Source organism: Ochotona curzoniae, unplaced genomic scaffold (assembly GCF_017591425.1).
Source record: "Ochotona curzoniae isolate NIBS_2020 unplaced genomic scaffold, NIBS_Ocur_1.0 scaffold_4701, whole genome shotgun sequence".
Classification (NCBI taxonomy): Eukaryota; Metazoa; Chordata; class Mammalia; order Lagomorpha; family Ochotonidae; genus Ochotona; species Ochotona curzoniae.
In genome coordinates this window covers 50,808,372-50,832,564 of record NW_024467122.1, presented here as the reverse complement: position 1 = coordinate 50,832,564, position 24,193 = coordinate 50,808,372, and the positions used below count along the sequence as shown (strand labels likewise).

General features: G+C 45.0%; 1 protein-coding gene across 1 annotated transcript in view; it reads left to right on the top strand.

Moving 5' to 3' along the window:
- Positions 1-24,193, top strand: part of TTBK2 (tau tubulin kinase 2) — a 140,562-nt gene that overhangs the window by 23,181 nt on the left and 93,188 nt on the right. The window contains exon 2 of the mRNA XM_040968369.1: positions 6,597-6,732. Within this exon, the coding sequence (XP_040824303.1) occupies positions 6,664-6,732 (69 nt within the window). The 5' untranslated portion in view covers positions 6,597-6,663. The remainder of the gene's footprint in view (positions 1-6,596; positions 6,733-24,193) is intronic.

Genomic DNA, 24,193 nt, shown 5'->3' with positions numbered 1-24,193 from the left:
AAAAGACCGAGAAGTGATACTTCAGGATTTTTAATTCCGATATCTCTATGTCCCTTTCCTGATAACTCACTGTTTTGATTGCTATGTGTATAATAAGTCTCAAAATAACTTAATGTAATTCTTGACATTTTTCGTATTTCAAAAGTATTTTGGGTTTTTTTATTCATCATGTAAGTTTTAGAACAAATAGTCCACAGAATCTAGGCTGGGGATGCTTTTGCAGTTTTTGTTGTTGTTAAATATTGTTTACATATTTGAGAGGGCTGCATGCCAATGTGGATCTCTGAAGGTGGGAAGGATCAAGACAGGAGAAAGATAGGGGAGGCAAATGTTTCATTTTTTTTTTGCTCCTGTGTCTGCAGGGGAAATGGGAAGGTGTCTGCTTTGGTGTCAGACGTCATCAACACCAGGGGTTGAAGGATAGTGATGGGAGACTCCAGTGTGGGGAAGAATGTTCTGTGGGTGTTACTTCAGTGGTTTTGATAGTTCTGAGACATCATCAACTTCATTGCACCAGGGTTGAGAAATCTTTCCAAGGTCTGCTGGCTGACCAAGTCTATCTTAATGATTCCTCAGACCCAGACACTTGCTGCTGTCTCTTGTGTGCGTATGGACATGCTGTCCACTGTGTAGGCATCAGCAGCTGAGGAGGTCCAGTCCTGATACATGCTCCCCAAGTTTGGAACCATATATATATTGTGATTTTTCCTGGGCCAGGATTTGAGTCCAGCCATCTAGTTGGGGAGGTACCTCAGCAAACCTCGGCTGGGGTGTCCCCTCAGACTTGACTTTTGTGTGTGTCAACCAGTGCAGGATCAAGTTTGGTGCTTTATCTGCACCAGCCAGTGCACATACTGGTGGATGCAACTACCTCGTCAGTTCCACCCTCCAGGCCCATTTCTCACACCAACTGATAGGTGCTGCAGCTTTAGCCCAGCCCAGCCAAGGCTGCCCACAGGCCTGATCTTCACACATACACCAGTAGGCAGGCCTTAGCCCTGATTTTTAAATGTGCCGGCCTATGCTACTGCATAGCCTGATCTTTCTTGTATTCCTTCTAATTGTAGTGCACACCCAAGGATGCTGAGGTTTAGCTCTGTCCACCCCACCCCCAGGCTCACCCACACATACATAGATGGATACTGCTACCTTGACCAGCCTGGTCCGTCCCCAGCCCTAGTTCTTATGCTCACCAGCAGGAGCTGCAGCCCAGAAGGGGATTGCCTACAGTTCCCTTATCAGGCCTGTTCACAGCCCTGGATCTTGCTCTTGCTAGGGGGTACTGCCCCCAGATAGGTCAACCCACAATCCTAGTTCTGCTCACCATTGGAAGCAGTGGCCCAGTAAAGGAGTCACCAAAGTTCCCCTAACAGGCTTGCTCCCAGCCCTGGATCTTGAGCATGCCAGTGGGTGCTGCAGCCCTGCTGAGACATCTGAGATGCCCTGCCTCCAGTCTTGGCATTCACCAGCAGGTACTGCAGCCTGGCTTAGTCTGGCCTGCCCCCAGTACCAGCTCTCACTGGTGGGTGCAGCAACCTAGCCCAGCCTGGCTTACCCTCTAGCCCCCATGCAAAGTGGCAGGTGTTATCCAGCCTGCCCTGGGCTGTGCCCAGTCATGGTTCTTGCTCATGCCTGGTTCTCATTCATGTCAGGACTGGCATAGCCTGGCCCACCTCCAGACAGAGTGCATATGTATGGCAATGGGTGCTGGTTTGGCCTTCCCCCAGCCCTGGCTTCATGCCCACTAGAGGGAGTTGTAGCCTAGTAGGGAAATTCCCCTAGTTTCCCCTACCAGGCTCCATTCCTAGCTCCAGATCTTATGTGTGCCAGTGGGCACTGGAGCCCAGTCTAACATAACAGCCCCCACTTCTGGTACTCTCCAGTGGGTACTGTGGCCTCGCCTGACTAGCTTACACTCGTTCTGGCTCTTGCTGGTGAGCATTACAGCCTAGACCAGCCTGTTCCATGTCCAGACATGGCACCCATTCTGGTTCTTGTGAGCACCAGCAAGTGCTGAAGCCTAAACCAGTTTGGCCTGTCCCCAAACCTAGCACACACACATGCTGATGAGTGCTGCAGCATTGCCTGGCCTGGTCTAGCACCAGTTCAGCCTAGTATACCCCTAGCCCTAGCTCTTACCCTAATCAGTAGGAACTGTAGCCTAACAGGGAAATCCCCAGAGTTCCAATATCAGGTTTGTTCTAAGCCATGGATCTTACACATGCTGGCAGGTGCTTCAACCCAGCCTGGCATGGCCCACCTGCAGTCTCAGCTCTTGCTGGCAGGTGTTGTAGTCTAGCCAGCCAGGCACAGTCCACACCTTGTCTGGACTCTCTCTTATATGCCACTGGATGCTGTGGCCTAGCCCAGCCTAGCCTGCCCCTAGATTCAGCCCACACAAGTAGAGAGGAGTTCTGCAGCCTGGCCCTGCACCTAGCTCTGGCTCTTGTGCTCCGCAGTGGGAGGTGCAGCTTAACATGGGAGTTGTTCAAGTTCCCTCAGCAGGCCCGCTTCCAGCCCGTTTTCACATGGGCCACTGGGTGCCTAGCCTTGCTTGGCATGATTTGTCCACATTCCTGGCCTTTTCTTGTGCCTGAAACCTGCCTGGCTCAGCCTGGTACCCTGCCAACCCCAGTTTCCATGAGTATCAGGTGAGTTCCATGTTCCAGCCTGTTTCAGCTGTTACCACTCCCAACCATAGTGTAAATTGACAGGTGTGCAGTCCCACAAAGGTGACCCATATAGAACCTTTATCTGGTTCTCTTGCGTTCTGGTAGGTGCTGTGACTTAGTCTGACCTGGTCTACTCCCTACTGTGATACTCACAGGCAGGTACTGTGGCCTAGTCAAGCTAGGCATACCTCTCTGCCTCAACTTTTGCTTGCCCCAGTAGGCAGCAGGTGATGCTCTTAAACCCAGCCCAGGTCTTCCATGTGGGTATGTGTCTTGGCCTACCCAGACTTGCTCCCCTGACCTCCCCTCCCTAAACCACTCCATCTCAGCTTCCTCGCCTACCTGTGAATAAAGTGGCCTGGCTTGTGGAAGACCCCTGAAGCCATTCCTCCCTTATCAAATATGACCTCAGCTGCCCCCAACTCCAGTATTTCCTCAGACCCTTTTCCTGGGGAACATGAAGTCCTGCGCCCCCTCTTCCACCTGACTGCTGGGGTGGTGTGTCCTGGCCTGGTACTAGAAAAAGGGATAAATGGAGCTGCCAAGACATTAAATTGGCACCCATATGGGGGACACCACAGGCCATAACTTTAACCACTATGTCACAGCACTTACCCCAATTTATCCTTTTTTCTAGTTTTCGGTTTCAAAGATTCTATTTTATTTAAGACATTTTTGACAGGTAATTGTACATATTTATGGGGTGCCATGTATCATATATTTTTTTAAAGACTTGTTTTTCTTGGAAATGCAGATTTACATAGAGAAGGAGATACATAGAGAAAGATCTTTGTCCAATGGTTCACTCCTCAAATGCCGCAGTACCCAGAGCTGAGCCGATCTGAAGCTAGGAGCCAGGAGTTTCCTCTGAGTCTCCCACACAGTGCAGGGTCCCAAGGCTTTGGGCCATCCTTGACTGCTTTCCCAGGCCACAAGCAGGAAGCTGAATGGGAACAAGAGCAGTTAGGACATAAACCAGCACCCACATGGGATCCTGGCACGTGCAGGACAAGGATTTAGCCACACTGAGCCGTTGCCCTGGGCATCAAATCATAGAATATTTAGGTTGTCTTTCATACCAGACATTTGTCATCACCTTGTGTTAAGAACATTAAATTTTTTTTTGCTGTTTGCAATTGTATGATGTAATATTGGATATAATCAACCTTCTGTATAATAGAATACTAGAACTTATTCTTCATATCTGGCTTTGAGTTTCTTCATTTTTTAAAAAAATCATTTTATTTATTTTTATTAGACTGATTTATAGAGAGTAAGCAGCAATTTTCTATCTACTGGCTCATTCCCCAAATGGCTGTATCAAACAGAGATGAGCTGATCTGAATCCAGAAGCCAGGATGTACAGGGTCCTAAGGCTTTGGGCCATTCTCTACTGCTTTTCCAGGCCATAGTCAGGGAGCTGGATGGGAAGTGGAACAGCTGGGACATGAATGACACCCATATGGTATGCTGGCGCTTTAAGATGAAGATTAACCTGTTGAACCATAGCACTGGCTCCATTTTCCCTGTTTCACCTATCCTCCCCAGCCTGTAATAACCACTCTTGTATTTATTTCTTTTTCTTTGATTTATTTGTTTATTTGCAAGAGTTGCAGAGAGGTTAGGAGAGATGAATGAAAGAGAGAGAGAGAGAGAGTGTGTGTGTGTGAGCATTTTTCCTTCTGCTGGTTGACTCCCTAGATGCACAAAACAGCTAGGACTGGGCCAAGCTAAAGCCAGGAGCCAGGAACTTCATCCCAAATTCCTACATAGATGTCAGGAGGTCAAGCACTGGAGCCATTCTCTACTGCTCTTTTCAGGCCATAAGCTGGGAACTGGATGGAAAGCGAGGCAGCCTATGTTTGAATTGGTGCCTATATGGGTTGGTAGCATTGCGTTCGGTGGTTTTAGCCACTGTGCCACAATACTGGTGCTTCTGTTCTTTTATTTATATGAGCTCAGCTTTTTTCAGATTTCACATACAAGTAAAATAATTTGTCTTCCTTCTTTTGGTTTATTTTACTCACATCATATTATCTAGTGGATCAACGTTACTATAAATTTTGTCCTTTTGAATGTCCAGATAGTATTCCATTATGTTCTGTATATACTACCTTTTCTTCATTCATCTGTTGATGAGTATCTAGGTTGATTTTATATCTTAGGTATTAGTAATGCAGGTGTCTCTTTATACTGCTTGCATTTATACTGATTCCATTTCCTAGTGATGGGATTGCTGGATCCTGTGGTATTTCTGGTGGCTTTTTTTGAAAAGGCAGAGACAAGAAGAGAGAGAGAGAAAAGGAGGGGAGAAGGGAGAGAGAGAAAGAAATGAGCAAAAGAGAGAGATTAGAGAGATCTTTCATCCACTGGCTCATTCCCCAGAGAGTTACAGAAATATATGGTCTGCAAAATGTAAGATATTTACTTTCTGACCCTTTAGAAAAAAGTTAACCAACACTTGTGATATGGAATAACTTTTAAATCACTTTTTTACTTACTTTTCCTTTTTTTCCTTCCTTTTATTAAAAGTAAAGTTAATGGCTAAAGATACTCAACAGTTGTTTTCCTTTTTATGCAAAATGTAGCATGTTATAAAGGTATTACAATATCTCACTTTTCACTGAATGGTGTATCCTGAAAATCATTCTGTGTCAATATATCTTTCATTTCTGGACCAGGTTACAGTTTTTATCTCTTTCAGGTTATATTTTTATACTTCCTTTTTAAAAAATTATGCTGTTTATTTTATTAATATCCTCTTTGTTGCATGTTTTATGGGATTTGATCAACAGTCTTTTTCTATATTCATGTCAATTTTGTATACATTTTAAAATTTTAGTATTTGTTGAATTTACTTGGGAGAGAGCGCAGAGAAGGAGAGAGTAAGAGATTTCCTGTCCTCTAGTTCACAACCCCGAATCATGCGAAGGCTGAGGATAGGCCACACTGAAGTTGGAACGATCCACTTGAGATTGGTCTCCCATACAGGTGCCACCCAGCTGTTTAAACTATCACTTGCTTCCTCCTAGGTCAGGCATTAATAGGAAGCTAGGACTCGAATCCAGGTACTATTGATTAGAATACAGACATCCAACCAACGCTGCATCTTAGCTCTACATAAAACGCCTATTACTACCTATGCTTTCTTTTTTCTTTATTGTCTATGTTTTTAAGTGCATTTTCTTTTTTTTTTTAAAGATTTATTTTTTTTATTTTTATTGGAAAGGCGGATATACAGAGAGGAGAGACAGAGAGGAAGGTCTTCCTTCCAACGGCCGATGCTATGCTGATCCGAAGCCAGGAGCCTCTTCCTGGTCTCCCATGTGGGTGCAGGGTCCCAAAGCTTTGGGCCATCCTCAACTGCTTTCCCAGGCCACAGGCAGGGAGCTGGAAGGGAAGCGGGGCTGCCAGGATAGAACTGGCGCCCATATGGGATCCCGGGCGTGCAAGGCGAGGACCTTAACCACTGCGCCACCGTGCCGAGCCCTTTAAGTGCATTTTCTAACATTAAAATACTATTAACTCTGCTGGTGATAAACTCTAACTTACAACAGTTAAACTCTAACCTATAGTAATTTAAGTAACATATCGTTCTTTAGTACTGTGTTATATTAACAATATTGATTTGTCTGTGTTGAGTGCCATTGACACTATGTAGTCCAGCAATCTGTTACTCTAAATAGTATCCATGCTGAGACAATGACTATATTATTTAGCTGTTCCACTACTCATTTGTAATGGAGAGATATATCTTTTAAAAATGTGTATTAAACTGGTTAGGGTACTGAATTTTAAAAAAGTTTTTTTCCCTTTCCAACAAAGTGGCCTAATATAATATATAGCAACAGCAAGGTTCCTGGTGCTGGAATGTTATTTGTGTTAATTAGTAGCCCTAATGTGCTGCTGTTTCTTTTGTTTTAGGTTAAATGGAAGCCACCTTTGGGAGCTGGATGCCTGTGTAGCTGTTCTGCCACATCAGTGTATTGCAATGAGTGGGGGAGGAGAACAGCCAGATATCCTCAGTGTTGGAATCTTAGTCAAAGAGAGATGGAAAGTGGTGAGTGTATATCTCAGTGTGTATCTGTATAATCATCTGGAGAGTAATTTTTTGTATCGTGGTTAAAAACAGCAATTAGGAAATAACATTCACATTGCTTATATGACCAGGTTATTTTCTGTAATTAAGTTCAGTTTATATTCTCTCTCTTTTTAAAGATTTTATTTATTTTTACTTGAAAGGCTGAGTTACAGAAAGAAGGAAGACAGAGAGGGAACTTCAGTGTACTGGTTCACTCTGCAAATGACTGCTATGGCAATGGCTGGAGTCTGGCCAAAGCCAGGACCCTGAAGCTTCTTCTAGTCTCCCACATGGGTGCAGGGACTCAAATGTGGGCTGTCTTTTACTGCTTTCCCAGGCACATTAGCAGGGAGCTGGATGGGAAGTGGTGCAGCTGGTACTGGAGCCAGGGCCCTTATGGGATGCCAGCACTGCAGGTAGAAGCTTAATTTACTAAATAATGGAGCTGGCAATTTGATGGAGCTGTAATTTTTTTAAAAAAATTATTTATTTTTATTTGAAAGTCAGATTTACAGAGAGAAGAAGTGGCAGAGAGAAAGATCTTCCATCTGCTGGTTCACTCCCTAAGTGGCTGCAATGGTTGGAGTTGCGCCAATCTGAAGCTGGGATCCAGGAACTTCTTCCAGATCTCCCATGTGGGTATAGGGTCTTAAGGTTTTGGGTCATCCTCTACTGTTTTTCCAGGCTATAAGCAGGGAGCTGGAAGTGAAGTGGATCAGCTGGGACAGGAACTGGTGCCCATATGGGATCCCGGTGCATGCAAGGAAAGGATTTTAGCCACTAGGTTACCATACCAGGCCCCTATAATTTCTTATTCTTGCTTCGTGTAGTACTAAACTTTTCTAACTTCTAATAGCTTACATTTAGCAAGGCAAATAAAACATACTTAGGGAAAGAAAAATTAGAGAAATATGTTCTTAGGGGAAAAAGTGAAAATATTGAATTATTCTTTCCTTTTAGGCTCTTTTAAGATAATTTTAAGTATATATATGTAAAGAGTGATTTAATGAACTTCAGTATACTCATGTCCCATCATAAACAGTCATAAACTTTAGTTAATCTATTTATTTGAAAGATAGAGGGACAGAGATCCTATGTGCTCTTTTTTTTCATGGTAAATATATATATATATATTATAATTTTTTCCCCTGTATCTGGGGTCAGAGGAGAAACAAAGGGAAAAGCCCCACACAGCCTCCCACCCATCCCTGGTCCCCAGTGTGAGGCACGCTCCGAGGGTCCTCCTCAAGTGGTTTTGATAGTTCAGCAGGTTTGGATTGCTGCCAATCTCGCTGTTCCAGTCACAATGAAACCTATTCAGAGTCCTGGCTGACATAGTCTCTTCATGGTTGGGGTTCTGAGTCCAGCAGTTCAGATGAAGCGATCTCCAAAGAAACGTCATCTGAGATGATCCCAAACCTGATTCTTGCATAAGTTTGCCAGTACAGGGTCTGGCACAGTCCTTTGCGCCAATGAGCTTATGCACATGCTGGCCGTTGCAATAGCTAGGTCAATTCTGTTTCCAGCCCTGTCTTCCACTAGAACCAGTGGGTGTTGTAGTCCAGCTCAATCCTACCCCCTTCATACTTGGTCCTCATGCAGACCAGTGGGAGCTGCAGCCTAGCGACTCCCCATAACCTCCACGAGGCCTGCCCCAACCCTGGTTCCCATGCATGCCAGTATGTACCACAGACTTGTTCAGGCTGTCCCACATCCCATTTAGCTCTCATACTTGTCAGTGGGTATTGAAGCCTAGTTCAACCCAACCAACCTACTATCCAGCCCACACACATACTGGCAGGTGCCTTTCTGTTTAGCCATGGCTGCCCCTGTCCTGTTTTTCGTGCTCTCCAATGGGAGTGGTTACCCATGAGGGAGGTGTCCACTATCTCCCTACTAGGCCTCTCCAACTTCTAGATTATGCACTCTCCAGGTGGGTCTGGGATTTGACTTAACAGAATTAGCCCCCAGTGCCAGCCTCTGTCAGCTGATGCTGCAGCTAAGCCCAACCAACCCTCACCCACTCTAATTTTTGCTTGAACCAGTCAGAACAGTCAGCCCACCGTAGCCCTTCCCTTATCTAGCTTACATGAGGCCCACAGGTGTTATAGCCCTTCCCCCATCCCAACTCATGTTCTCCAATGGGAGTGGTTGTCCAGCAGGGGAGCCCACATTCCCCTGCTGGCTTTACCTCCTCCCCCTTGGTTCTCACATGTGCTATGTGGGTGCTGCAACCATATCTGGTACGGCTCACCTCACCTTGGCATTCCTTAATATGTACTGGTATGTGTTGTGACCGAAACTGGCCTGACCCACACTCTGTTCTGGTGCTTGGATTCACCAGTGGGTGATGTGAATGGGTTCAGCCTGGTCTGCCTGCCACCTATGCCATATGTATGATGGTAGGTATCTTTCTCTCGCCTGGTCTGGGTTGCTCCGTATCGTGGTTCTTGCGCTCACCTGTAGGGGCTGTTTTCTGACAGAGTAGTTTCCCAAGCTGCTCCTTCAGAACCTCTCCGTATGCCAGGTTTTGCGCGTACTGGTGGTTCCCTGGGCCAGCTCTTATTGCTGACCTTCCATCCATTCCAGTTCTTGGTGTTAGCTGTTTCACCCTAGCCAAGGTTTGTCCATACCCAGACGCTGTTCACCTATGGCTCAGTAGTGGCAGAGACCCAGCCTGGTCCGTCCTGCATCTACCCAGGTTCCCCAGAGCGCCAGATGGTGCTGGCGTCTAGCCAAGCTTGGTGTGCCCAGCCCCAGTCCACATTTGTGCCTAGGGAGATTGCAGCCATATCCAGACCAGAATGCAGCCCCCACTCCAGCCCCCACACCTTCCCGTGGGAAACCCAACCCAGCAAGGGTATACTCTCACAGCTCCCCAACAGAGTCTGTTCCCAACCCTCGATTGCACGCATGTCAGTGGGTGCTCTGACCCAGTTGGCTTAGCCCTTCACCTGTCTTAGCCTTTGCCCTTGATGCTGTGCTGTAGTATCCCTGCCTCATGAAGACCAGTTGGGGTAAAAGCCTAGGTTGGAATGACATGTGCTCCATCCTGATTTGTGTTTTGTGAGTTAAGTTTTGCTTAGCCCTGCCCGGTCTGCCCCCTTCCAGTTGCAGCCCAGCCCACCCCACATCCTGTTTTAGGATGCACATTCGGGTGGTGCTGTCTTGACCTGTCCAGACTGCCATCGATTCCTTCGCCTGTAAGTGATGACAGGTGTCATGTTCACTCCTAGCTTAGCCCATTGCCACCCCAGCTTGCGAGCTAACCAGGGGGACTTTTATTTCCACACGGTTGGATCCACACTTCCTCCATAGAGTTTACCCCCGGACCAAGTTTTCTTGCGTGCTGGTTAGTGTCTTGCCCCTGCCAAATGTGACCAATCCACCACTCTACCACCCAATCAAGTATTGGTACCTAGCCCTGCCAGACGGGCCCCCATCCATAGCTTTGGTGTGGACTGGTGTGTGGCAGTCAGTGATGCTCTATGCTAACAGCCCATGTAAGGATTCCTAATTTAGCTAGTGAATCTGTCTGGCCCAAATAGATCTTATGGACACTCCCTTCAAACCATCAGGTCTCAGTCCCCACACTTGCCTGAAAGTTTCATGACCCTGTTACTGGGAATCGCCCAGAATTCATCTCTTACTACACTAAAACTGGCCTTATTCATGGGTGTCCCTAATCAGCAATTTCATATCCTAAAAACCCCAGAGCTCGCCGCTGGGTGGCCTGCCGGCAGAGCCTGGCACCATTTGGTGCACTACCCGCCCAAAACCAAGGACTCAGTCACTGCCTTTCGGGAGTGGTTTTGGCCTGAGTCCCCAGCCTTGGATCCGGCCTGGCCGAGGCACCCCCCAAAGCCACCACATGTAGGGAACTGCAAACCACCGCCAACCCCAAGGCCTGGACCCCTCCCAGACTCAGCCTCCTGTGTGCTCTTTCACTCTTCAGGTACCTGTAGTAGCCAGAGCTGAGCTGTGCTCTAGTTGATCTAGATTTCCCAAGTGGGTGGCAACAACTAAGTGCTTGAGCTGATACCTCCCAGGATGTGCATTAACAGGTAGCTGGAACTGGGAGCAGAGCTAAGACGCCAACCTAGGCATCCTAATATGCGGTGTGGACATCATGAGCAGCATCATAGCCACTAAACCAGTGTTTACCCCATAGGTCATTTTGTCTCATCTCTTTTATCCTCTAGGATTGTTTAAGATTTACTTGAAAGTTGGAGTTACGAAGAGATAGAGACAAGGAAAGGAGGGAGAGTTTGAGAGAAATAGATCTTTTATCTCCTGGTTCACTTACTCCCCAGATGGCCTGAAGGGCTGCAGCTGGGTCAGGCCAAAGCCAGGAGCTTCATCCAGGTTTCCCATGTTTGTGCAGGGACCCAGACATTCGGTCCATCTTCTGTTGCTTTTCCCTGGCCATTAACAGGGAGCTGGATTGAATGTAGAGTAGTCAGGACTTGAACTGGCACCCATATGGGCATGCTAGCATCATAGGCAGTGGCAGCCAACAATGACACTGGCCTCTCAGAATGTTCTGAAGCAGTTTTTACCCCTATATTTGGTTATGTACTTTGCTATGTATCTTTAAAAACTCAGGAATTTTTTTTTTAAAAAGATACTATTATTATCACACTTAAAATGTCCAGTAAGTTCTTAATATGACTATATAGCCTCCAAGTTTCTACATTTCTCTTATTTGTAGCTTGTTTTTGATAGTTTTGATCAATATCAAAACAAGATTTGAATTCTAGAGTTTGTTGACATCATTAGTGTTTCCTTTAATTTCTGGGATTCTCTTCACCTATTCCTATTTTTTTTCTTATGCTTTATTAAACAAAGAACCTTGGGTGTTTGTCTGTGGAATTTGTCATTTTTGAGGCCTGAGCTGTGGCATAGAATATTCATCTACCATCGTCAACATCATTGTTGAGCCTGGTTCCAGTTGCCTCTGGTTCAGCTCTGGTCCAGCTCCCTGCAAAAGCAGTGGAGAAAGTCCCATGTGGATGCTTGGACATGTGCATTCCCATGGGAAACTTGGCTTCAGTGTGGTCTGGCCCTGGTCAGTGCAGTATTTGCAGAGTGACCCAGGAGATGGAAGATCTCTCTCTCTCTTTGTAACTCTGCCCATCAAATAGATAAAATAAATCATTAAAAAAAAGAAAAGGGAGGAGAGAAAAGTAGAGGGGAGGGGAAAGATGGGGAAGATGAGAGCTTTGAGAAAAGGAAGGAAAGAAGGAAAAAAGTAAGCAAGGAAGAAAGAAAGAAGTGAGGGAGGCAGGGTAGAAGGAAAGAAGGAAGGAGGACTGGTGTGCTGGCTTAACAGGCTAATCCTTCACCTCCAAGTGATGGCATCCCATATTGGTGCTAGTTCATGCCCTGGCTGCTCCACTTCCCATCCAACTCCCTGAATATGACCTAGAAAAGCAGCAGTGGATGGTCCAAGTCTTTGGGACCCTGTACCTCCTATTCCAGGAGACCTGGAAGAGGCTATTAGCTCTCAGCCCAGAACAGCTCAGTTCTGGCCATTGCAGCCGCTTGGGGAGTGAACCAGCAGGTAGAAGATCTTTCTGTCTTTCCTCCTCTCTGTATAACTCTCATTCAAGTAAAAATAAATTGATCCGTTTTTAAAAATGAAAGAAAGAGCCCAGTGCGGTAGCCTAGTGGCTAAAGTCCTCACCTTGAGCGCACTGGGATCCCATATAGGCACTGATTCTAATCCCGGCGGCCCATTCCCCATCCAGCTCCATGCTTGTGGCCTGGGAGAGCAGTAGAGGATGGCCCTTGGGACCCTGCACCCATGTGGGAGACCCAGAAGAGTTCCTAGCTCCTGGCTTCAGATTGGCTCAGCTCTGGCCATTGTGGTCACTTGGGTGGTGAATCATTGGACAGAAAATATTCCTCTCTGCGTCTCCTCTTCTGTCTCTCTCTATAAATCTGAATTTGCAATGAAGATAAATAAATCTTTTAAAAAAAAAGAATGAATGAATATGTCATTGTTTGCATTTTGCTGATTGCTTCCATGTAGTATCAACATTTTTTTTTTTAAACTAATACCTCTAAGAATGGCACTGCAGTGTTGACTTAAGTCCAGCTGCTCCACATTTTTTGTTTGTTTGTTTTACTGGAAAGTCAGACATACAGAGAGGAGGAAAGACAGAGAGGAAAATCTTCCATCTGCTGTTTTACTCCCTAAGTGACCATAATGGAACTGTGCCAATACAAAGCCAGGAGCCCAGGAGACTTTTCCAGGTCTCCTGTGCTGGCACAGGGTCCCAAGGTTTTGGTGGTTGTCAACTGCTTTCCCAGGCCACAAGCAGGGAGCTGGATGGGAAGCTGGGCCGCTGGGATTGGAAGTGGTGCCCATGTGGGATGCCAGTGCATGCAAGGCCTAGCCACTAGGCATTTTAGCCACTAGGCCACCATGCTGTGCTGGTATCAACATGTTTTTGTGTCTTATGTGTTTTGTGTAAATTGGCAGTCATGACTACAGATTTGATCAGATCAGTTTGATTTTTGAGTTGGAGAATTATTGCTCCTTAAATGATAGTGTGAACTTTTACTGGGAGGCATATAATTTTTCATCATTAGTAGCTATTTATGGTATTTCCTAGGTCTATTAATTAATCTTACATTGCAAATTGATGAAATTCTATTATTTTTCATTTATTAATTGAAAAAGATCCATAAAGAAAAATTCTTGTCATTAGCTACTTGATTGTATTGAGATACACTATTGTTAAGAAACCAAAATAGGCTCCAGCACAGTGGCCTAGCGGCTAAAGTCCTTGCCTTGGGTACTCCAACATCCCTTATGGGCACTGGTTCTAATCCTGGCAGCCCCACCTCCCATGCAGCTCCATGCTTGTGGCTTGGGAAGGCAGTAGAGGATGGGTCAAAAGCCTTGGGATCTTGCACCCACGTGGGAGACCCAGAAGAGCTCCTGGCTCCTGGCTTCGGATTGGTTCAGCTCCAACCATCATGGTCACTTGGGTAATGAATCACTGGACCAAAGATCTTCCTCTCTGTTTCTTCTCTCTGTATATCTGACTTTGTGATTAAAATAAATAAATCTTTTTTTTAAAAAAAAAGGAAACAAAAGTAAATGCTTGCTTTGCTTTATTTATTTATGTGTTTGGAAAGTCAGAATTACAGAGAGGAGAGACAGAGAGAAAGAAAGATCTTCCTTCTGCTGGTTCAGTCTCCAAGTGGCCACTATGGTTGGAGCTGATCTGAAGCCAGGAGCCTGAAGCTTCTTCTGGGTCTCCTACGTGGGAACAGAATCCAAAGGCTTTGGGCTGTCTTCATCTGCTTTCCCAGGACACAAGTAGGGAACTGGATGAGAAGTAGAGCAGCTGGGTCACCAACCAGCACCCACATGGGATCTTAGCGGGTTCAAGGCGAGGACTTTAGCTATTAGGCTACTGTACGGGGCCCTACTTTGCTTTTTTAAGAGGATTTATTTATGTATTTGAAAGGCAAAGTTACAGATGCGGAATGAATAATAGAGATGGAGAAGGAGTTCTTCCATCCATGGTTTACTTCCCAGATGAGCATAATAGTCAGAGCTAGACCAAGTCAAAGCCAGGATCTTCACGTGGATGGCAGGGACCCAAGCTCTTGGACCATCTTCTACTGCTTTTCCGGTTATATTTGCAGGGAGCTGGATTGGAAATGAAACAGCTGGGGCACAAACTGTCACGCAAATGGGATGTGGCATTTCCTGCATTGGCTTAACTAGCTATGCTACAGTGTTGGTTTCTTTTTCTGTTTCAAAAATATTTATTTATTTACTTATTTGAAAGAGAGGTATAGAGAGTAAGAGATAGAGACTTTTTCATCTGATGGGTCACTCCCTAAATGACTGCCAAAAACCAGATTTGGTCCAGGCAGAAGCTGGAATCCTGGAATTTTATCCTCATCCCCACATGAGTCACAGAGGCTCAGGTACTTGAGCCATCTTTCACTGCTTTCTCAGGCATATTAGCAAGATTGTTTCTTAACTTGCTGGTTTTCAAAGTCAGGAATTGATTCCCAGATATTCCTCAAAGTTTACCAGTGGTAAGATTTCATGGATTTAAGTGTACTTAATGTGTTTTAATTTTTGTGCTCTTTTTCCCTGTGGATTAGGGAATATCCTCTAAGTTGTCTGTTGAGTTCATTTGACATAGTCCTAATAGCCTTTCTTTTTTTTTTTTTTTAAGATTTGTTTGTTTTTATTGGAAAGGCAGATATGCAGAGAGAAGGAGATACAGAGAAAAACCTTCCATCCACTGTTTCACTTCCCAAGTGGCCACAATGGCCAGAGCTAAGCCAATCTGAAGCCAGGAGCTACTTCTAAGTGTAGGTTCCCAAGGTTTCCTGGACCATCCTCAACTGCTTTCCCAGGCCATAAGCAAGGAGCTGGATGGGAAATGGAGCAGCCAGGAAATGAACCATCTCCCATAACAAAACGAGGATTTAGTCATTAGGCATTTTCACTGGGACTGCTCCTAGTAGTCTTTTAATGGCTTTCTTGTCCTAGACTTCAAATCTACTATCTCAAAAATTCCTTCTTTCTTATAGGAGCATTTTCATTTGCTGTATGCTTATGTTTAAATATTTTTATTGGGCCCGGCGCGGTGCGCAAGTGGTTAAAGGTCCTCGCCTTGCACGCCCGGGATCCCATATGGGCGCCGGTTCTAATCCCGGCAGCCCCGCTTCCCTTCCAGCTCCCTGCCTGTGGCCCGGGAAAGCAGTCGAGGACGGCCCAAGGCCTTGGGAACCTGTACCCGCGTGGGAGACTCGGAGGGGGCTCCTGGCTTCGGATCGGCATAGTATCGGCCGTTGCGGCTCACTTGGGGAGTGAATCATCAGACGAAAGATCTTCCTCTCTGTCTCTCCTCTCTGTATATCTGCCTTTCCAATGAAAAAATAATAAAAATAAATCTTTAAAAAACAAACAAACAAAAAAATGAAATAAATATTTTTATTGCTACCCAGTCTTTGACAGCTCTGGCTTTGTTCCAGTAACAGGTTTCACCAACCCATTTTTGTAGTTCCTTCCTCTTCCAGCAGATTGGTACAGGGTGTTCTACTGATTAGATAAGTCAGCAGGCTCTGAGATTTCTTGGACCTAATTTAAGAAATTAACATGTCATCTTCCTAAGTTGGTGCAAGATCTTTAGCGGTTTGTAATTTTTCTGTGAGTCAGACATGAGTGTTGGTTTGGTGGGGGCCTTGTACTAAGTAATGTTGGCCATTCTTCAATAAGCGTATGAAAAGGTGACAGATAAAATTCTACTTGGCACACTTCCTTTCTGATTATTAGAGCTGAGTATTTGTGGGACTGATGTGCCAAATTTGGGAATATATTTGGTAGTGATATTTTTGATGTGTAGTCATCACAGATTCATTATTAAGGATACTTATTCATTGTTAGTTACCTATTTTTATGTAACAAAGTAAATAAAAATTAGAGATTAAAACAAGTATTTTAGGCACAGTTTTGTGGATTAACAATTTGTGAAGAGTTTCCTAAAGTGATTGTCTCAGCTTTGTAGCACTACCAGAATTGATTAGGTTGGAGAATTCACTTCAAATTGACTTCTTTACTTGCTTAGCTAGTACCTCAGGCTCCTTACCTCTCTCGTATACCTCAAACCTGGTGGGTCATTGTTAGGACTTTTCCGTATGACTTTGGCTTTTTAATGCAGTGGCTTATTTTCAGGAGGAAGAGGAATGACTGGTGTTGTGGTACAGTGAGTTAAGCCACAGCTTATGACATTGGCATCCCATATGAGTGCCAGTGTAAGTCTTGGTTGCTACACTTCTGATCCAGCTCCCTGCTAATGTTCCAAGTGGAAAATGGTCCAAGTGCTTGGGCCCTCTTACACCAGTGAGCAATCCAAAATGAAGTTACACCTTCCTTTGGCCTGGGCTCATCCCAGCCATTGTGGTCATTTGGGGAATGAACCAGTAGAGGGAAGATCTTCCTTTGTCTCCACCTCTCGGTCCTAGTAACTCTGTCTTTAACATAAGCAGCTAAATCTTTAAAGAAGAAAAGGAAAGTATCAGGCTCACTAGGGGCTATATTCAGAACTGACAGAGCATCTCTGCTGTGTTCATTTGTTGAAAGGAGTTCTGAGATCTACCCAGATCTAAGAGAGTGGGAAAATAGACTTGGCTCCTTAATTGGGGAGAAGCAAAGATTTCTTTCTTAAATGTGAAAGGACTTTAAGAATGGGTGGTATTATTTTGGCCCTCTTTGGGAAAACATAATTTTTTAAAATATGTTTGTTTAAAAGGTAGAGTGAGAAAAATGGACAGAGAGAAAAGGATCTTCTGACCACTGGTTCATACCCCAAATGACTGCAATGGCTAGAACAGAGCCAAGTGGAAGCCAGGAATCAGAAACTATATTCTGGTCTCCAACATGGATGGCAAGTTTTCTAAGTATTTAAGCCTTCTTCTGCTTCATTCTCAGACACATTGACAGGGAGTTGGATCAGAAGTGAGGCCACTAACTCAGAGCCGTAGGGGGCTGGCTAACACTGGCTCTGAGCTCCCAGGCGGCAGGGCTTGGGCCAGGTGAGTTGGTTTGTCCCTGGATGTGGCTCGGATCTGGAGGGAGGCCTGGGCCTGCCGTCCCATCATGTGTTCATACCCAAGTGGGTCAGTTTGTCCTAGGGCAGGGCTTGGGTCTGAAGACATGAGCCTTTTGGCCTGCCAGGAGCTTGGAGCTGGAGTAAACCAGCTAGCCCCAGCTCTCAGCTCCTAGGTGGCAGGGCTCTGACTGGGTGGCCCAAGGGCTTCATCTAGCACCATTGGCATCTGGGATACCCTGCGATGGGAACTTGAGGGGGGAATTGAGGACCTTTAAGGTTCAGACAGAAGCACCCACCCACCTGGGATAGCAGAGCTGGGGTAGTTAGTATTGACCAATGCCAAATAACACTCACCGGTGCACTCTAAAGCTAGGGCTGGGGGCCTACCTGGCAGGGCTAGATCACAGTACTCACCAACAAGAGTTGAAATAGATTGGTATATGTTAGACTGGGCCATGACACCAACCAGCATGCAAGAGAACTGGGTCTGAGGGCAGATTTTCTGTAGGTGTGTGGACCTACCCCTATGACCTGCAATTTCAGCTGAATTGCTTGGAGCTGGGAATGGTTATGGGCTGAGCTAGGCATGACCAAGGAACCACTGACACTCATGGGTATAGACAAGTCGGGTTGGTCCAGTCTGGAGCACCCTCAGACACACCCAAGAATATGGTGTGGAGTGGGCCGGGCCACAATATCCATTGCTCTTATATATGTAGGATGGAGGGGGTTGCCTATGACTGGTAAGGGCCTAGCACCCACTGGCATGGGCAAGATCAGGGTTTTGGAGTGGGTCTGGTGGGCGAACTAGGGAAACTCCCCTGATGGGCCATTGCTACCGCTGGCGAGCAAGTGACTCAGGCTGGATGTTAGACCAAGCAGGGTAGATCCACCTGTCTGTACGTGTGAGGTGTTTTAGAAGGGGGTAGACCAGGCAGAGCCAGGTCAGTCTTAGCTCACTGGGAAGTGCAGGAGCCAGGCTGGAAAGTGGGGCATGCCTGGCTAGGCTATCATACCTGCTGATTTACATAAGTCAGGGATGGGAGCAGACTGGGCAGGGCCAGGCTGTAGCACTTACTAGCAAGAGTTGGAACTTAGTTTGGGCAAGGTCAGCCCAGGATGTAGCACTTGATGGCAAAGGTCATACCACCGTATGTGTGGCTTGGGTATGGGGGCGGGCCAGGCTAGGCCAGTTCATGACACCCACTGGCAGATCTGAGAGCCAGGATGGGGTGTGGGACAGGCTGGGTCTGGCCGTATCACCAGCAGTTCACATGCCCAATGATGTATATGAGATCTCAATAGGATGTGAGGGCTGACTGGACCAGTCTGCTGCACATGCTGGCAGGGACAGAAACCAGAGCTAGGGGACCAATCTAGTGGGGATTATTGGGGTCACTCTGATTGGGCCGCAGCTCCTCTTGTGATACATGGGGGCTGAACATGTGTTGGGCAGAGCTGGACTGGGCAACAGCAACCATTGATTTGCTGAGAATGGAGGACAGAACAAGTTGACCAATTACCCCAGTGAAGCTTGACAGCAAATTTCTGGACCAATGGAGACTTGGAGATGGACTATGACACCCAATTGACCTTGGAAGGATTTCTCATTCTTGGAGCAGCAAAGTATTGAAACCACATGAGCAGAACCCTCAGAATGTGCTCCACAATGAGGAACTTGGGGTGACACTGGGTGGCAGTTCCCTATCCCCCAAGTAATGCAGTGGTTGGGAGGTTGGGTTTGGTTTCTCCTCTCCCACATTTACCAGAAGTAAAAGAAAATGTGTAAACAAGGGTCTCACCCACTATCCCCTGATCCCAGATCCTTCCCACCCTGATCAACTATATAGTGCATGGCACAGTAGCCTAGTGGCTATAAGTTCTCGTCTTGCACGTGCCAGGATCCCATATGGGCACCGGTTCTAATCCCGGCAGCTCCACTTCCCATCCAGCTCCGAAAGCATTTGGTCCAAAGCCTTGGGGCCATACACCCACGTGGGAGACCTGGAAGAGGATCCTGGCTCCTGGCTTCGCATCAGTGCAGCTCTGGCCATTGTGGCCACGGGAGTGAACCAATGGACGGAAGATCTTCCTCTCTGTCTCTCCTCCTCTCTATATCTGACTTTCAAACTTGAAAAAAAAAACTTAAAAAAATAATTAAATTAAAGACATAGACACCCGCACAATTCTTGTAGGCGATCTCAACACACCTCTAACAACAATGGACCGGTCTACGAAACAAAAACTCAACAAAGAAACAACAGAGCTCACACAAACAATAGAACAACTGGACTTAGTAGACATATATAGAACTTTTTATCCTAAGGCCACAGACTATACATTCTTCTCAGCGCTGCATGGCACCTTCTCCAGAATCGACCACATGATAGGACATAAAGCGAATCTAAACAACTTCCAAAACATTAGTATCATACCATGTACCCTCTCAGACCACCATGGGATGAAACTGGAAATCAACAACTCAAAACTCCCCAGGAAGTATAGGCACTCTTCCGGCACTCTTGGAAATTGAACAATATGCTATTAAACGAACAATGGGTCAGAGAAGAAATTAAAGATGAGATCAAAAAATTTATGGAAACCAATGAAAACTCTGATACAACATTCCAAAACTTGTGGGACACCGCCAAAGCAGTGCTACGAGGTAGATTCATCGCAATCGGAGCGCATGTCAAGGCCCAAGAAAGACGCCAAATACAGGAACTAACCTCACACCTCCAGGATCTGGAAAAACAGCAGCAGAAGAGTCCCACGCACAATAGGAAACAAGAAATCATCAAAACAAGGGAGGAGATAAACCAAATAGAAATCAAAAAAACTATACATAAAATCAACAAATCAAAAAGTTGGTTTTTTGAGAAAATAAACAAAATAGACACTCCACTGCCCGATTGACCAAAAAAAAACAAGAGAAAGTGAGAATCAATAGCATTAAAGATGAAAAAGGCAACATAACAACAGACACTGCAATCATTAAGAAAATAATTAGAAATTACTACAAAGAACTGTACTCCCACAAATTTGAGGACCACCAAGAAATAGAAAAGTTCTTGGACTCCCACCACTTACCAAAACTCAGTCCGGAGGCAACTGCAGAATTAAATAAACCCATAACCGAGGTAGAGATTGAAACAGTCATCAAGGATCTCCCAACGAAAAAAAAGCCCAGGCCCAAACGGCTTCACTACAGAATTCTACAAAACATTCCGAACAGAACTAACCCCAATCCTCTACAAGCTCTTCAAAACAATAGAGGAAGCAACCCTCCCAAACTCATTCTATGAAGCCAACATCACCTTAATCCCCAAACCGGACAGAGAACCATCAGAGAAGGAAAACTACAGACCTATTTCTCTGATGAACATTGATGCTAAAATTCTCAACAAAATCCTAGCCAATAGAATTCAAAAAATCATCAGACAGATCATTCATCTGGATCAAGTAGGATTCATCCCTGGAATGCAGGGATGGTTCAACATTCGGAAATCCATAAATGTTATAAACCATATCCAAAAACTGCAAAACAAGAACCACATAATAGTTTCAATAGATGCAGAAAAAGCTTTCGACAAAATCCAACACCTCTTCATGCTAAAAACTCTAGCCAAAGTAGGCATAGATGGGAAAATCCACAACATAATCAAAGCAATTTATGAAAAACCCAACGCCAGTATCATACTGAATGGAGAAAAGCTAGAACCCTTCCCACTGCGATCTGGAACAAGACAAGGGTGCCCGCTATCACCACTGCTATTCAACATAGTCCTAGAGGTACTTGCAGAGGCCATAAGACAAGAAAAAGAAATCAAAGGCATACATATAGGAAACGAAGAAGTCAAGCTTTCACTATATGCAGATGACATAATCCTATACATAGAAAAACCAGGAGACTCAATACAGAAACTGCTAGAACTTATACGAGAGTTTGGCAGAGTGGCGGGGTACAAAATTAACGAACGAAAATCAACAGCCATAGTGTACGCAAATAACACCAAGATGGAAGAAGATCTAACCAACAGGATACCATTCAAAACAGCAGAGAGAAGTATGAAGTATTTGGGAATAAATCTAACCAAAAGCGTAGGAGACCTATTCGAAGAAAACTACAAACTATTTAAAAAGGAAATTGAACAAAACCTCAAAAGATGGAATAACATCCCGTGCTCCTGGATAGGCAAAATCAATATCATTAAAATGTCTATACTACCACAAGCAATATACATTTTCAATGCAATTCCAATCAAATTGCCCAAAACATTCTTCACGGAACTGGATACAATGATTCAAAAGTTCATCTTGAAACACAAAAAACCACGAATAGCTAGAACCATCCTGAAAAATAAGAAGTTAGCAGGGGGAATCACAATCCCGGACCTCTGGACATACTATAGAGCAGTGGTTATCAAAACAGCCTGGTACTGGCACAAAGACAGAAAGGAAGATCAATGGAATAGAATAGAAGCACCAAAAGGGAACCCACACAAATACAGCCAATTAATCTTTGACAAAAAGACCAATGACAACTCAAGCAAGTGGGAAGGCCTCTTTAGTAAATGTTGTTGGGACAACTGGCTGATAGCCTGTAGAAACAAAAAGATAGACCCACGTCTATCACCATACACCAAGATCCAATCTACATGGATAAAAGACCTAAACCTACATCCAGAAACCTTCAAACTCTTGCAAGAAAATGTAGGAAATACCCTGCAAGACCTAGGAGTAGGTCCCGACTTTCTAAGAAGGACACCAAAAGCAATAGCAGTTGAGAACAGAATAAACAAATGGGACCTCATCAAACTAAGAAGCTTCTGTACAGCAAGGGAAACAATCAACAAAGTAAAAAAGCAACCCACAGAGTGGGAGAAGATCTTTGCACACGATATAGGCGATAGGGGGCTAATTTCCAGGATATACAAAGAACTTCAAAACAACCAAAAAACCAAAACAAACAAGCCACTCAAGAAATGGGCACGGGAAATGGGCAAACATTTCACAAAGGAACAAGTCCAAATGGCAAACAAACATATGAAAAAATGTTCCAGCTCCCTAGCAATAAGGGAAATCCAAATTAAAACATCGATGAGGTACCACCTAACACCAGCAAGATTGGCCCACATAAACAAGAACACCAACGACGCTTGCTGGCGAGGATGCGGGGAAAAGGGAACCCTACTCCACTGCTGGTGGAGCTGCAAATTGGTACAGCCTTTATGGAAATCAGTCTGGAGAACACTCAAACAACTCAAAATCTGCATACCATATGACCCAGCAATAGCACTCCTAGGAATATATCCAAAACACCTGTTTTACGACAAACCAACATGCATCCCTATGTTCATTGCAGCACAATCAGTAATTGCAAAAACATGGAAGCAACCAAAATGCCCATCAGCAGAAGATTGGATAAGAAAGCTTTGGTTCATCTACTCCATGGAATACTACTCAGCTATTAAAAAAAACAAAATGCAGTTCTTTGTGGCTAAATGGGCACAACTGGAAACTATAATGCTAAGGGAAATGAGCGAATCCCAAAAGATTAGATACCACATGTTTGCCTTGATTTAACCTGTAATTTTTTGTTTGGTTGTTTGTTATTTTTTGAACCTGTCATTGATACTGTCTCAACCCAGATGTTTCGAAGAATGGAACTTGCATTATTTTTAACATATTGTTTACCCAATACTATGTCAATTAATTCCATAATGTTGTATATTGATACTGAGGCCTTGTTGGGGCTTTTAACTGACCGGATCTTTACTCTGTTAGACCTATCTTCAGACCAGAGAAGGTCTCCCCAAGAGGCCACTGAACTTATCTGGACAATAAGACGCTGAACTTTATGCTAGGCATGTGTTTGCAAGGAATGAATCTCAACTGAACTTGAACTATGGTTATGCAACAAGGTGGAGGAATCCACCATGGGCGGAGGGGTATAGGAGGGGTGGGGGGAATCCCCAGCGCCTATAAAACTGTACTACATGGGCCCGGCGCGGTGGCGCAAGTGGTTAAAGGTCCTTGCCTTGCACGCCTGGGATCCCATATGGGCGCCGGTTCTAATCCCGGCAGCCCCGCTTCCCTTCCAGCTCCCTGCCTGTGGCCTGGGAAAGCAGTCGAGGACGGCCCAAAGCTTTGGGAACCTGCACCCACGCGGGAGACCCGGAGGAGGCTCCTGGCTTCGGATCGGCATAGTATCGGCCCGTTGCGCTCACTTGGGGAGTGAATCATCGGACGGAAGATCTTCCTCTCTGTCTCTCCTCTCTGTATATCCACCTTTCCAATGGAAAAATAATAAAAATAAATCTTTAAAAAAAAAAAACTGTACTACATAATACAATGGAAGCAACAATTAAAAAAAATAAATAATTAAATTAAATTAAAAAAAGAAGTAAAATAAAAAGAAGTGAAGCACCTTGCCCATCTGGGAAAATAAAATCTAACAGAGACTTCACTTCTATTCCTTCTCTAATCTATATACCTTCATTGTACTGTCTCTTCATGCCATAAACATAATGTTTTAGGGCTTTAGCGAGCCAGTTTAGGATTATAGCTGGCTGTCCCACTGCTGCTTCTAACCCCCTACCATAGCAGGCACCAGATTTAGTGAGCCAGTTTAGGATTATAGCTGGCTGTCCCACTGCTGCTTCTAACCCCCTACGATAGCAGGCACCAGATTTGTTCCAGGTAAGATTTCAGTTGGCAGAAGGATTTTCAGGTTTATAAAGTGTGAGGACATTCATCTGGCACACAGTTAAGCTGCCACTTGAAATGCCCATAGGTTATTTTGGACTGCCTAGGTTCATCACTTCTCAGCCTTTGGCTAAGATCAA